Source organism: Pleurodeles waltl, chromosome 4_2 (genome assembly GCF_031143425.1).
Source record: "Pleurodeles waltl isolate 20211129_DDA chromosome 4_2, aPleWal1.hap1.20221129, whole genome shotgun sequence".
Classification (NCBI taxonomy): domain Eukaryota; kingdom Metazoa; phylum Chordata; class Amphibia; order Caudata; family Salamandridae; genus Pleurodeles; species Pleurodeles waltl.
Window position 1 is genome coordinate 196,247,911 of NC_090443.1, and position 13,000 is coordinate 196,260,910.

The window sequence follows — 13,000 nt, forward strand, 5'->3', positions numbered from 1 at the left end:
AGAAGCCTCTATCAGGTTTAATTATTAAAAAAGGCAAAGTTTTTCAAGTTTTCATAACCACAGAACATGATATCATTGAATATAAACATCTGAATATAAAATTGAAGCAGATAAGATAAATAACTTGGCTTGTCCACCGCTGGCCAGAGTATTACATTCAGAAACAGTAACAAGCTGGTGCAGGAATACGTCAGTTAGTTTTAGCAATGGATAAAAACCATCAAAACAAAACAAGCACTGGAAAAGCTAATAGGTCCCAACTATAAGAACTTTTGGCTTTGGCAATGTTTTTAGCTATGCTATACAGCATTGCAGCTGTTGTGTAGAATGGCTAAAAGGTGCAATGAAATGGTTGTTGCATCAATATGTAGGTTCACACGTGTTCAAAATGCATCCATATGCCTACAAAAGGTATTTTTGTATTTTTCATATATTGAGATGGATTACCGATCAAAGATAGATATGTAAATTAAAATAAAAAGGCAGCAAGTAAGTGCTTTTTCAAAACATGCGTGAGAGGAAGAGCACCATGAAAAAAGGGAAGAAAACATGAGGGGAAACAACTGGAAAAGACATGGACTCTCATGGAGTGTTGAAACAAAAAGAAAAAAGTAGTTCACTGAAAGTGAGTGGAGGGAGTACAGGAGCCAGCAGGTCAAAGAGATGGTATAGAGGTTATGCTCCATAGGAGGGACAAACTCAAGACAGACAGGCTGAAACAAGGAAAGCCATCAAGCCACAGCAAGCAAATCAGCAGTAAGTAATAGGTGGCATTCAAGCCCCTTTATGTTCTTAGTAAGCACATAACATTTCTTTCAGAACTAGACACCTTGCATTGCCTGGTAGGCTTGACGCAATTACCATGGAACCACTGTTACTCACTCTGGTTTCTATTTCCTTCCTGGACACAAGTCGGAGCTCTTCCTTAGCATTTGCAAGCTCCTTCTCCAGTCTCTTCTGCAATTCATCTAAGGTACAAAACACAACCTACAAGTTTACGAACGAAATCCAAGAATGTGTTTAAACAAAGCTAGCTACACTCTAGGACCAAATATGTTAGTAATGAACTCTGAAAGGCACAATGTGGGAAAACATACTATAACATAACATTTAAATATGCTTTGGAAAGGCATAAAATGACCTGGGCAGTCTGCATTGCAGATCTAACTTACAAATGTATTCAGTGATCTAAAAAACAAAAATACATTCTTAAAAGTAATTCCTTCAATTTTACTACAGGAAATCTACACCACAGCTTTACCTTGTTCCAACTATTTCAAGAACCTTTTTTGGATATGTAAATAATGTTGTCCCAATTCACAAAGACGTTGACAGGAACGTATGAATTGTACACAGCACATCATACACAAGCGTTAGGCCTGTTAAGGATGCAAGTCACTTTTTATGAAAAATAGGAAGGGTGTGTTTTGTGTGTGTGTGGACAGTAAACAAACACTGTGCAGCCCTGACCTCCAGGCATAACAATGTATCAGCCCTGCACACTATTTAGTCATGGGTGAGTTACCATCAACCATGTGCTTAATGGAAAGGAAGCCTGGGCCTCCTCTCTCCAGCCCGGCAACAAAGTGACAGCCCGAGACGGCCTGCCAAACATACATGTGCACTGAGGGAGAGTGCTGTGCACTTCCCCTCCTTCCCGGTTACGTCAGTGGCCCCACCCACTTTCAAAGTAAAACATAATAAATTACCTATTATGTTTTTACTAAAAAAGTTTTTCAGCTCCTGCTGCTGGGGTTGGGGGTGGTGTGTGTGTCGGGGGGGGGGGGGGGGGGGGGTTATGCACCTCCACCCTATCGGAGGAGCCACCCCTGCTAGTTACATTATACAAGGGCAGATTAATTTTTTCGCCACAGGGTGAATAAGTGATTTGCACAAAATCACATGATGTTCATGCAATGCCAGTACTCAAATCTGGTTCCTCAGTTCACCCTCTCTTTCAACATTTTTGGAAACTATTCACCACATTTAAACCTATTGCAGTCCAATTGATTTGTGCTTTTGGCACAAGCTTTACTAGTCTAAACACCGTTCATATGCCTTACTGGATAAGGATACTCTTATTCAGTGAATTTATGATAGCAGAATGTCTATATATGGAAAATGTCACTTACCCAGTGTACATCTGTTCGTGGCATTAGTCGCTGCAGATTCACATGCTGTGCACAGTCCGCCGTCTGGTGTTGGGCTCGGAGTGTTACAAGTTGTTTTTCTTCAAAGAAGTATTTTCGAGTCACGAGACCGAGGGACTCCTCCCACTTCGGTTCCATTGCGCATGGGCGTCGACTCCATCGTAGATTGTTTTCCCCGCAGAGGGTGAGGTAGGAGTTGTGTATGCTAATAATAGTGCCCATGCAATGGAATTAATACGTATGTACAAAATGAAGGTTTAATGTAATATATTTACAAATGTACAAATGTTCAAGATGTACTTCCAAACGGCTACAGGCTTCCGGGGAGGCGGGTGGGCGCATGTGAATCTGCAGCGACTAATGCCACGAACAGATGTACACTGGGTAAGTGACATTTTCCGTTCGGTGGCATGTGTAGCTGCAGATACACATGCTGTGCATAGACTAGTAAGCAGTTATCTCCCCAAAAGCGGTGGTTCAGCCTGTAGGAGTGGAAGTAGTTTGAAATAAGGTTCTTAGTACAGCTTGACCTACTGTGGCTTGCTGTACAGATAACACATCTACACAGTAGTGCTTAGTAAATGTATGAGGCGTAGACCATGTTGCTGCCTTACATATTTCGTTCATTGGAATATTTCCTAGAAAGGCCATGGTAGCACCTTTCTTTCTGGTTGAGTGTGCCTTTGGTGTAATAGGCAGCTTTCTCTTTGCTTTAAGATAGCAGGTTTGGATGCACCTAACTATCCATCTGGCAATACCTTGTTTTGAAATTGGATTTCCTGTATGAGGTTTTTGAAAGGCAATAAATAGTTGTTTTGTCTTTCTAATTAGTTTTGTTCTGTCAATGTAGTACATTAGTGCTCTCTTGATGTCTAATGTATGTAGTGCTCTTTCAGCTATTGAATCTGGCTGTGGGAAGAACACTGGTAATTCTACTGTTTGATTTAAGTGGAACGGTGAGATAACCTTTGGTAAGAATTGTGGATTTGTTCTTAGAACTACCTTATTCTTGTGTATTTGAATAAATGGTTCTTGTATGGTAAACGCCTGAATTTCACTTACTCTTCTTAGAGATGTGATGGCAATGAGAAATGCAACTTTCCACATTAAGTATTGCATTTTACAAGAATGCATGGGTTCGAAAGGTGGACCCATGAGCCTTGTTAAGACAATGTTGAGGTTCCATGAAGGAACAGGTGGTGTCCTTAGTGGTATAATTCTCTTTAGGCCTTCCATAAACGCTTTAATGACAGGTATTCTAAATAGGGAAGTTGAATGAGTAATCTGCAGGTAAGCAGATATTGCGGTGAGATGTATCTTTATGGAAGAGAAAGCTAGATTGGATTTTTGCAAATGTAGTAAATATCCTACTACATCTTTTGGAGATGCATGCAATGGTTGAATTTGATTATTATGGCAGTAACAAACAAATCTTTTCCATTTACTTGCATAGCAGTGTCTAGTGGAAGGTTTTCTAGCTTGTTTTATGACCTCCATACACTCTTGTGTGAGGTCTAAGTGTCCAAATTCTAGGATTTCAGGAGCCAAATTGCTAGATTCAGCGATGCTGGGTTTGGATGCCTGATCTGTTGTTTGTGTTGTGTTAACAGATCTGGTCTGTTGGGTAGTTTGACATGAGGCACTACTGACAGGTCTAGTAGTGTTGTATACCAAGGTTGTCTTGCCCATGTTGGTGCTATTAGTATGAGTTTGAGTTTGTTTTGACTCAATCTGTTTACTAGATATGGAAGGAGAGGGAGAGGGGGAAAAGCGTACGCAAATATCCCTGACCAATTCATCCATAGAGCATTGCCTTGGAAATGCTGGTGTGGGTACCTGGATGCGAAGTTTTGGCATTTTGCGTTTTCTTTTGTTGCAAATAGATCTATTTGAGGTGTTCCCCAAATCTGAAAGTAAGTGTTCAGTATGTGGGGGTGAATTTCCCATTCGTGGACTTGTTGGTGATCCCGAGAGAGATTGTCTGCTAGCTGGTTCTGGATCCCTGGAATAAATTGTGCTATTAGGCGAATGTGGTTGTGAACTGCCCAATGCCATATTTTTTGTGTTAGGAGACACAACTGTGTCGAGTGTGTCCCCCCCTGTTTGTTTAAATAATACATTGTCGTCATGTTGTCTGTTTTGACAAGAATGTATTTGTGGGTTATCATGGGTTGGAATGCTTTCAACGCTAGAAATACTGCTAACAGTTCTAAGTGATTTATGTGAAACTTTCTTTGATGTATGTCCCATTGTCCTTAGATGCTGTGTTGATTGAGGTGTGCTCCCCACCCTGTCATGGAAGCATCCGTTGTTATGACGTATTTTGGCACTGGGTCTTGGAAAGGCCGCCCTTTGTTTAAATTTGTACTGTTCCACCATAGAAGCGAGATGTATGTTTGGCGGTCTATCAATACCAGATCTAGAAGTTGACCCTGTGCATGTGACCATTGTGATGCTAGGCATTGTTGTAAGGGCCGCATGTGCAATCTTGCGTTTGGGACAATGGCTATGCATGAGGACATCATGCCTAGGAGTTTTAATACCATTTTTGCATGTATCTTTTGTGTTGGATACATGGCCTGTATCACCTTGTGAAATGTTTGAACCCTTTGTGGACTTGGAGTGGCTATCCCTTCTGTTGTGTTGATTGTCGCTCCTAAGTATTGCTGTGTTTGGCACGGCAAAAGGTGTGACTTTGCATAGTTGATGGAGAAACCCAGCTTGTGAAGGGCCTGTATGACATACTTTGTGTGACGTGAACATCTTGTTAGCGTGTTTGTCTTGATTAACCAGTCGTCTAAGTAAGGGAACACGTGTATTTGCTGCCTTCTGATATGTGCAGCTACTACTGCTAGGCATTTTGTAAAGACTCTTGGCGCAGTTGTTATTCCGAATGGTAACACCTTGAATTGGTAATGTATTCCTTTGAATACGAACCTTAGGTATTTCCTGTGTGAAGGATGTATTGGTATGTGGAAATACGCATCCTTTAGGTCTAATGTTGTCATGTAGTCTTGCTGTTTGAGCAGTGGGATTACGTCTTGTAATGTGACCATGTGAAAGTGGTCTGACTTGATGTAGGTATTTAGTATTCTGAGATGTTTCGCGTGCCTTAGCATTCCTGGGAGCATGGGAAGGCTTTGGTAATGGCTATGGGTGGAAAACAGGGTGTTAAAGAGGAAGTCGTCCTCGATCGGTTCTGAATGTAGTGATACATTATGGAATTCGGCTGCCCTAGCGACCACCTGTGCATATGATGTACTGTCCTCAGGTGGTGACGGTTTAGTTGGGTACGACTCTGGGCTATTGTCCGATACTGGAGCGTCGTAGAGGTCCCATGCATCTGGATCATCCTGGCTCATTGTGGTATGAGCTGGTGAGTGTGTTAATGGTGGAGTTTGTGCCGGTGATGCATGAGTTGATGGTGGTGGAGAGGGTGGTTGAGTTACCTTCTTTACCACCTTTGCTTGTGGTTGCTTGTCTCCTTGTTGGAAGTCAAGCTTCCTTTTCCTTTGATTGGGGGAAGAGTGCTGATCTTCCCAGTATCTTTTTGAATAAAGAGCCGCTTTTGCGTGTGATCTGGCTCTATCGTTTGTAATTCCTCCTCAAATCTGTGTTTTTTCAGTTGAGAGGACAGTCCTTGTTCCTCTGAGTAGGAACCAGTTTTTGGTTCGGTTGCCGGACGTTTCGGCACCGAAACAGTGTCTCTTGATGGACGGTCACCTACTTTTCGGGTTAAGCCATGGCCTGTTGGCGGTGGCGTCCCCTGGGCTTTGTCAGTCCTTTCGTGATCTTTTTGTTTCGACGTCTTACTCACGGTTGGCGTTTCTTCGATGTCAAATTCTTCGGAATCCGACTCGTGGATGGAGAAAGTTTCTTCTTCCTCCTCCTCGAACCGTTGTTGTCCTGTCGGCGTGGATGCCATCTGCAACCTCCTGGCTCTTCGGTCTCTGAGCGTTTTTCTCGACCGAAATGCGCGACAAGCACAAGTTACAGACCAATTGTTGATCCGTATGAGGATATTTATTATGGCATTTAGGACAGAATCGGAACGGGGTCCGTTCCATCAGTCTCGAAGTTGCACGCGGTCGGGCCAACCAGGCCCCGACAGGGGATCAGAATTACCCCGAAGGGCTACCGGAGCTCTTCAAGATTCGGTGTCGATTTGTTCTAACTAACCCGATACCGAACGTAACAATACCGACAAATTTTTCCGAGATTCTGACTAACTTTCCGACCCGAAACACGGAGCGAAAAGGAACACGTCCGAACCCGATGGCGGAAAAAAAACAATCTAAGATGGAGTCGACGCCCATGCGCAATGGAACCGAAGTGGGAGGAGTCCCTCGGTCTCGTGACTCGAAAAGACTTCTTCGAAGAAAAACAACTTGTAACACTCCGAGCCCAACACCAGACGGCGGACTGTGCACAGCATGTGTATCTGCAGCTACACATGCCACCGAACATATATATATATATATATATATATATATATATATATATATATATATATATAAAGACATTCTGCTATCATAAATTCACTGACTAAGAGTGTTAATTCCACATAATGAAAACCAATATCAACATTAGCACAAACTAATCAGGACACAGATTTATTTGTGATAAATACTTAAGCATCTGAAAAGAAGAAGTTACCTACTTTTAGTAACAGTCTTTCAAGTGAATACTCTAGCCACAGATTCCTCACCTTTTGAATTTCTCCCCGTGCAATACTGGATTCAGAACTTTTTTATAGCAATAGGTCCTGCTTGCAGGCAAATGGTACGATTGAACTCCACAGTAACCCTGGTCATCTGGATACGATGGTGCACAGCTCTCCATAAGCACCATCCCAGCACCACTATGTCAGTTTACTGTTGAATTCTTCCAAGCCTCAGGCATGGTTCACATGTGACAAACTGTATGAATGACAGTGTGCAAAATATAACTTGGGACCTCCTTAGTACTCTAAAAGTCCATTCCAGAGAACAGGAAGGAGGATTTGGTGGTGATGAATCTGCAGTTAGAGGAAGTATACATCAGAAAGAGCACTACAGAAGAAAAGTAATTTGTTAATTTGATGTATACTTCTAACTGCAGATTACTCACAATCTGAATAGATTCTGTAAGAAATTGGATTTTTGGTTGTGAAGGATTCAAGTCTTTTACAATTAATAGGTCTGCAATTTGTCTTGCCACTGGGAACCAAGCACCCCACTTTAGCACTAAACTGTCTCAGGGTAGCAAAGCAGAGCAGTCCAATACCTACTCAGGGCAGTTGATGTGGACTAGCAATCCCAGTTCACTCACACGCAACAACATACATTTTGAAAATGCCTTTTTTTCTTTTGAAAAGGAATTTTACTTTTATTGCACACAAACAAAAATAAACACTACACATTAAATGACTAATATGCACATCAGGTAGATGGATGTACCTTTGCTGACAACTTCATATTATATTAGTCCCCTAGTGAGTCCTGAACCTCATAATCACAACTGTCCATTCCTATACCATATACAACATCACAATATAATGGGGTGTCAATATATCTAAGGAAGGTCTACTGACTGTGTCAGGGCACTACGTGAATTACAAAGTGGTAGTCACCACTGTATAGCTATATTTTATAAAAGAAGATTGTTTTTTTGTTTTACTAATCATTTTGGCATCGTTTGACAAATCTTCTTAAAACGTTATGAAAAAGTTCATCCACCTAAGCACTTCCTGGAAGGTTAAGAGAGGAAACCATGAAAAAGGGGGGGTGGGGTGAGGGGTTCCAAAATGCAATTTCCCAATGCAATTTCTTTAAAGCAAATTAGACAACAACACAGAAACAAGCACTGGTAAAGCAAATAGGTCTGGCTTAATAATTAAAGCACCTTTTGTGTCACTGATGGATTGAGGCATTTGATTATGTATTCTTTTTCTCATCTTTGCATTCATGCGTCTATTCATCCATTCACTGATTCATTCTTTCATTCACCCTCTGACACAACTGCAATTAAACACACAAACTCTACAACGAAAAATACAAGAAGAAACAAGAAAACGTGCTGCCATCTAAAAACAGCAGTCATACACTTACAATAATGAAACTAAACATAGTAGCGGATATCAGACTTGCTAAGGTATTGTACATGGTCTATGCTTTTAAATTTCCAGCACAGCTGCCTCACTTAGAAGCAACATGCTGGCCATCCTGGAATGATATAACAAGGACAACAGCATTCCATAATGGTCTCTTGGTTTAGATGAACTGGTTACGTGGGATGTGGCACACTATAGATTAAATGAGCGGCAAGCAAGTAGCCCGTTACTAGCCTGGAGAGCAGTTGCATTGTTTTAAGAAATATTAAAATAAAAACACTAGAAGCAAAGAAAGGAAAGGTGAAATATAAAAGGATACAACTTAACACTAAAGGACTGGTCAACCAGCCCTGACCCTGAAGCATACTCATTTTCGGGTGGATGTGCACGTGATCAGAAAAATTACATCATTCACAGGGCAAGAGAGCCAGTGACTGATGTGGACTGTACCTTTAGCCCATGCAGTACGCTCTTATGGATGGAAGCAGGCAGGAAATGATACTCAAACAGGATAATGGCAGAACAAAGCTGAACAAAAGGCCCTTTATGTATCTATAAGGATATATATTTATATACATCGATGTATGTGCTATTTAATGGGTTACTTTGTAACAAGATTCTGACAGACAGCTAGGACATTCTAGCAAGGATAATTGTAGTGCACATTGTCTTCCCCAAGGGTTTATTATAGGCAGTAACCAACACCCAAATCCTTCCCAACACAGGTAATCTGTGAGATTTCATTTAACAAAAAGCCTACCTGTAGGTTTTAATGCAGACAAATAACAATCCAACCTTAAATACCTATTGATTTTTGCACATGCTTTTTACAATCAATTTGTAGGCCTTCTGTGTATATCATAACTTTTCATATTAAACAGTTCAGACCAACGGCATCAGAAATATTTGCTCATAGTGAGCCAATCAGGTTCTCAAACTGGTATTTTTGGCTTGTCACCATAACCAAGTCCGACCTACTACATTGGTTATAAGCTTTCTCACAAGGAAGCTACGAGATACCATTGTAAAATTACAAGTGTGTACTCAATACATTTTTAAAAATCCTTACTAATAAAGACTAATAAGGATTACCACAGTGTAAATTGTCTATCCCCACAATTTGTTAGGGTGATTCACCAGCACCAAAACCCTTGCCTTCTAAGGTAATCTGCAAGATTCCTTGTAGCAAAACACCTGCCAACAGTTCACACTTAACCGTCCATTGGCTTTTACACATGCTTTTCACAATAAATAAGGGCCATGTGGTTTTTCATAACTTTTCTTTATGAACCTAAAGTCTGACATAACTTTTCCTAGTGTACTGATAAGGCATACTGATAAGGCCTCTAATTTTTACCAATTGCTTGACACTGTATACCTCAAAGACCTACTGAAGAGTACATAAAAGACAACCATCATGCGTACAGCTGTAAAATTACACATATGGATACAATTACTGGTTACAAACCAATATAAAAACCTCTTTCAATAGGCCTAGCAAGAAACATCACAGGGAAATTTGGCTCCCAGGGGTTGACAGTGTGGACTATCAACACCATAACCCTTGCATACTATGGCAATCTCTCAGATTACATATAAACAAATACCTTTTTACAGCCATTTAACAAAATGTGACGATAATCAATTCATAGAGGCCTAATGGGTTTACCTCATGCTTTTCAAAATAAATAAGCCTGGCCTACTGTCATTGTATTAATTTTTCAAAATAAACAGGCCCGACCAATTTCATCTGGCATAACATTTCCCTGCACACCAATCAAGCCTGTCGCTGTTATCATTAGTTTTCACAATAACCATCTCACGCCTACTGTAATAAGAGTAAGCTTTTCTGTAAGGCAGCTATCAGGCATAAAATTGCAGAGTTATATAAAATTAAAGTTGGCATTGCAAAATACTATCTCTTCTAGCGGGGCTTAACAAGGATTCTCACAGTGTAAATCTTCTATACCTACAGTCTGTTGGGGGGTGTAGGGAGGGGGGTTAACCAACACAAACATCCTTGCATACTAAAGTAGTCTGTGAGATGCCACACGTCATTGAGCTTTAATTCAGAATAAAATCAACTCACCCTTACATGACTGCTTACTTTACTATATGTTTTTCACAAGTATGTGTTAGGCCTACTGCCTTTATCATAATGTTTCATAACGAGCAACAAGCATATAGCCTATGTCATTGGTATGCCACCAAAACCATCTCAAGCCTACTCTACTGAGCGTAAGCTTTCTAGGCTTTCTATAAGGCAACCATCTAGCGTACAGTCATAAAAGTGCAAATGTACACAAATTACAGTTGAGATAGCAAAACACTATCTCTCCAAATAGAGCCTAACAAGGATCATTGTAGTGCATATCTTCTATTCCCCCAGTTTGTTTGGCACCATGCCTACTATGCTAATCTGCAAAATTCCATATAACAAAAAAGTGCCTACAGACTTTAGCACAGTGTAATAAAAATGCATTCCTAATATCTTGTTGTCTTGAACACGTTTTCACAGTATGGAGATCAGGCCTACTGACTCTGTCACAACATTTCATAATAAACATATCAAGCCTCTGAAATGTGGCATGACTTTTCCCAATGACCTTATCAAGCTTTACTCTATACCATTGGCTTTACACCCTACCTAACACTGGCCTTTTTAAGTGCACTAAAACTGGCAACCATCATGCATACAGTTATAAATCATAAATATATTTAAAAAAAATACAGGTTGCAAAACAATACATAAGCCAACACTACAGGGACTTACAAGACTCACCACAGTAAAAATTGCCAGGGTTTGTGTGAGTGGAAGGACAACGCCAAAACCTATGTCTACTACGGTAATCTGTGAGATTACATGTAACAAAATAACTATTGGTAGGCTTGAATATAGAGTAATAAAACCCACACATAAATGCCTACTGACTTTAACATAAGCTTTTCACAATAAATGTCAGGCCTAGTGTCTTTATCATGACATGTTATAATAAACAGATCAGGCCTATAGCCATGATGTCTGGCTTGCCACAATGACTGAGTTTTGCTATAATGAATACAAATTTACCACAAACCCAATACGTGCCATATAAGCAGCCCTTTTTGTGAGAGCACAAAAGTTCAGCCCAATCAAATCCTGTGCTCTGGGGAACTAACATGTGAATGGAGCCTAGGCACATCTCTCAGTACATGATTTAAGCAACAGCTGCACTGTTAAGCCAGAAAGTATATGGAGATTATTAGTGTAGCCCTGGGCATCCTAGACCCTTAAACACAAATCTGCACTTTGAAATTTAAAGTTAAAGATGGAAGGGGAGGGTGCTGGAACTGCTATACATTCGTTATGGCCATGAAACACAACTTGTTATATGTTCGGACAACAGCTCAAACTTTTGTGATTGCTTCAGATCTTGTATGTTGGCTATTGGAGACAGGATCAGTGCCAACTCCTTCCATCTGAACTCTGACATAACTGTAACATGGCCTCATTCTCTTGATCCATATCCTGCTCCGGCTTCCTCAGTCTGCAACCTCTGAATGATTTTCAAAGATGCTACACTACGGGGTGCGGATTTTAATAAAATATCGACTTGTCCATGGGACAATGTTGCTTCATCAATATGCTTGTCCTTTAAAAAACATCCACTTGTCCCTTTTGTGCCGCGAAGTGGGGTGATAAATTGTGGCAGCAACATCATTTATATAAGAGCTCTGATAATGGTCTCTCTGATTACACTAAAGCTCATACTACCGTAAGGTTTGTATTCCAGCAATTTCTGCATTTTGTCACCTTTCCACAGATCTACATACTGGGGCTAGAGGTAGCATTCAGCAATAGTTATAAGGTTGGAATTCACTTTGAATCTGTGCAAAACTACTAAGTTGCATGTTTTGGAGGTTTTTCAGCAGCTCTTCTCTAATCTTTTCACCATACTGAGAACGGTTGAAAACTTGCTCCTAACTAGGGCAGAAGTAAAACTTCTTCCACGGTTGAGGAAAAAAGTTGTTGGAGGGAAAGTGAACTTGTAAACGCTCAATAGATTTTCGCATGAGCAAATCTATACATGTATATTTGTTCATACTAAAATGCAGTTCACAAATATTTTCTAGAAGTATGATTTCCTGGCCTACTTCTGTAAATTACTGTGAATTCACGAAGGCTGTAAATTTGCAACAATGCAAGGGCATACACAATGTGTGCACTTTTTCCTGCCTTTAAGAAATGGGCCCCTAGTTAGGTCTTGAGTAATCCAAGACCTTTTGTTTTTATTACAATTTTGTTTCTCTCTTTCTCTGTCTGTAGATTGGCTTCTCAGTGAGTGACAACATTCCGCTCTTTCACAAGGAGCATATCTGCACACAAAATAGTTTTGTTCAGTGCTAGGGACTACTGTGGCAATGTGTGCTTTTTCAGTCCCAAAAATATTACTTTTTGCCAATGTTTGTGATAATGTGGAGAGCCTGGCAGCTTCCATAATAAAAACATTTCACAAAACTATGTCCATACAAAACTCAAACTGACAAAACCAAACAGCTCACTACCAATATCAGACATATTGACTTTGCCAATGATTGTTTATTCTCATGTTTCCCATAATCTTGGTTAAACTGGTTGCACTGATTTGCCTTTATGAATATTTTTTGGGAATACTGTCAAGCATCAACATATTTTGCTTGATGATGCCTCAAGGAAATAATACCTACAATTTCACAATTTTGTATCAATATGTTTTTGCCTAGTTGCATTTTTTTGAAT

The 13,000-nt window shown here is 40.3% G+C and overlaps 1 protein-coding gene across 1 annotated transcript in view; it reads right to left on the reverse strand.

Moving 5' to 3' along the window:
- Positions 1 to 13,000, reverse strand: part of LOC138292459 (myomegalin-like) — a 1,643,599-nt gene that overhangs the window by 1,218,788 nt on the left and 411,811 nt on the right. The window contains exon 10 of the mRNA XM_069231077.1: positions 883 to 968. Coding sequence (XP_069087178.1) covers positions 883 to 968 — 86 coding nt within the window. The remainder of the gene's footprint in view (positions 1 to 882; positions 969 to 13,000) is intronic.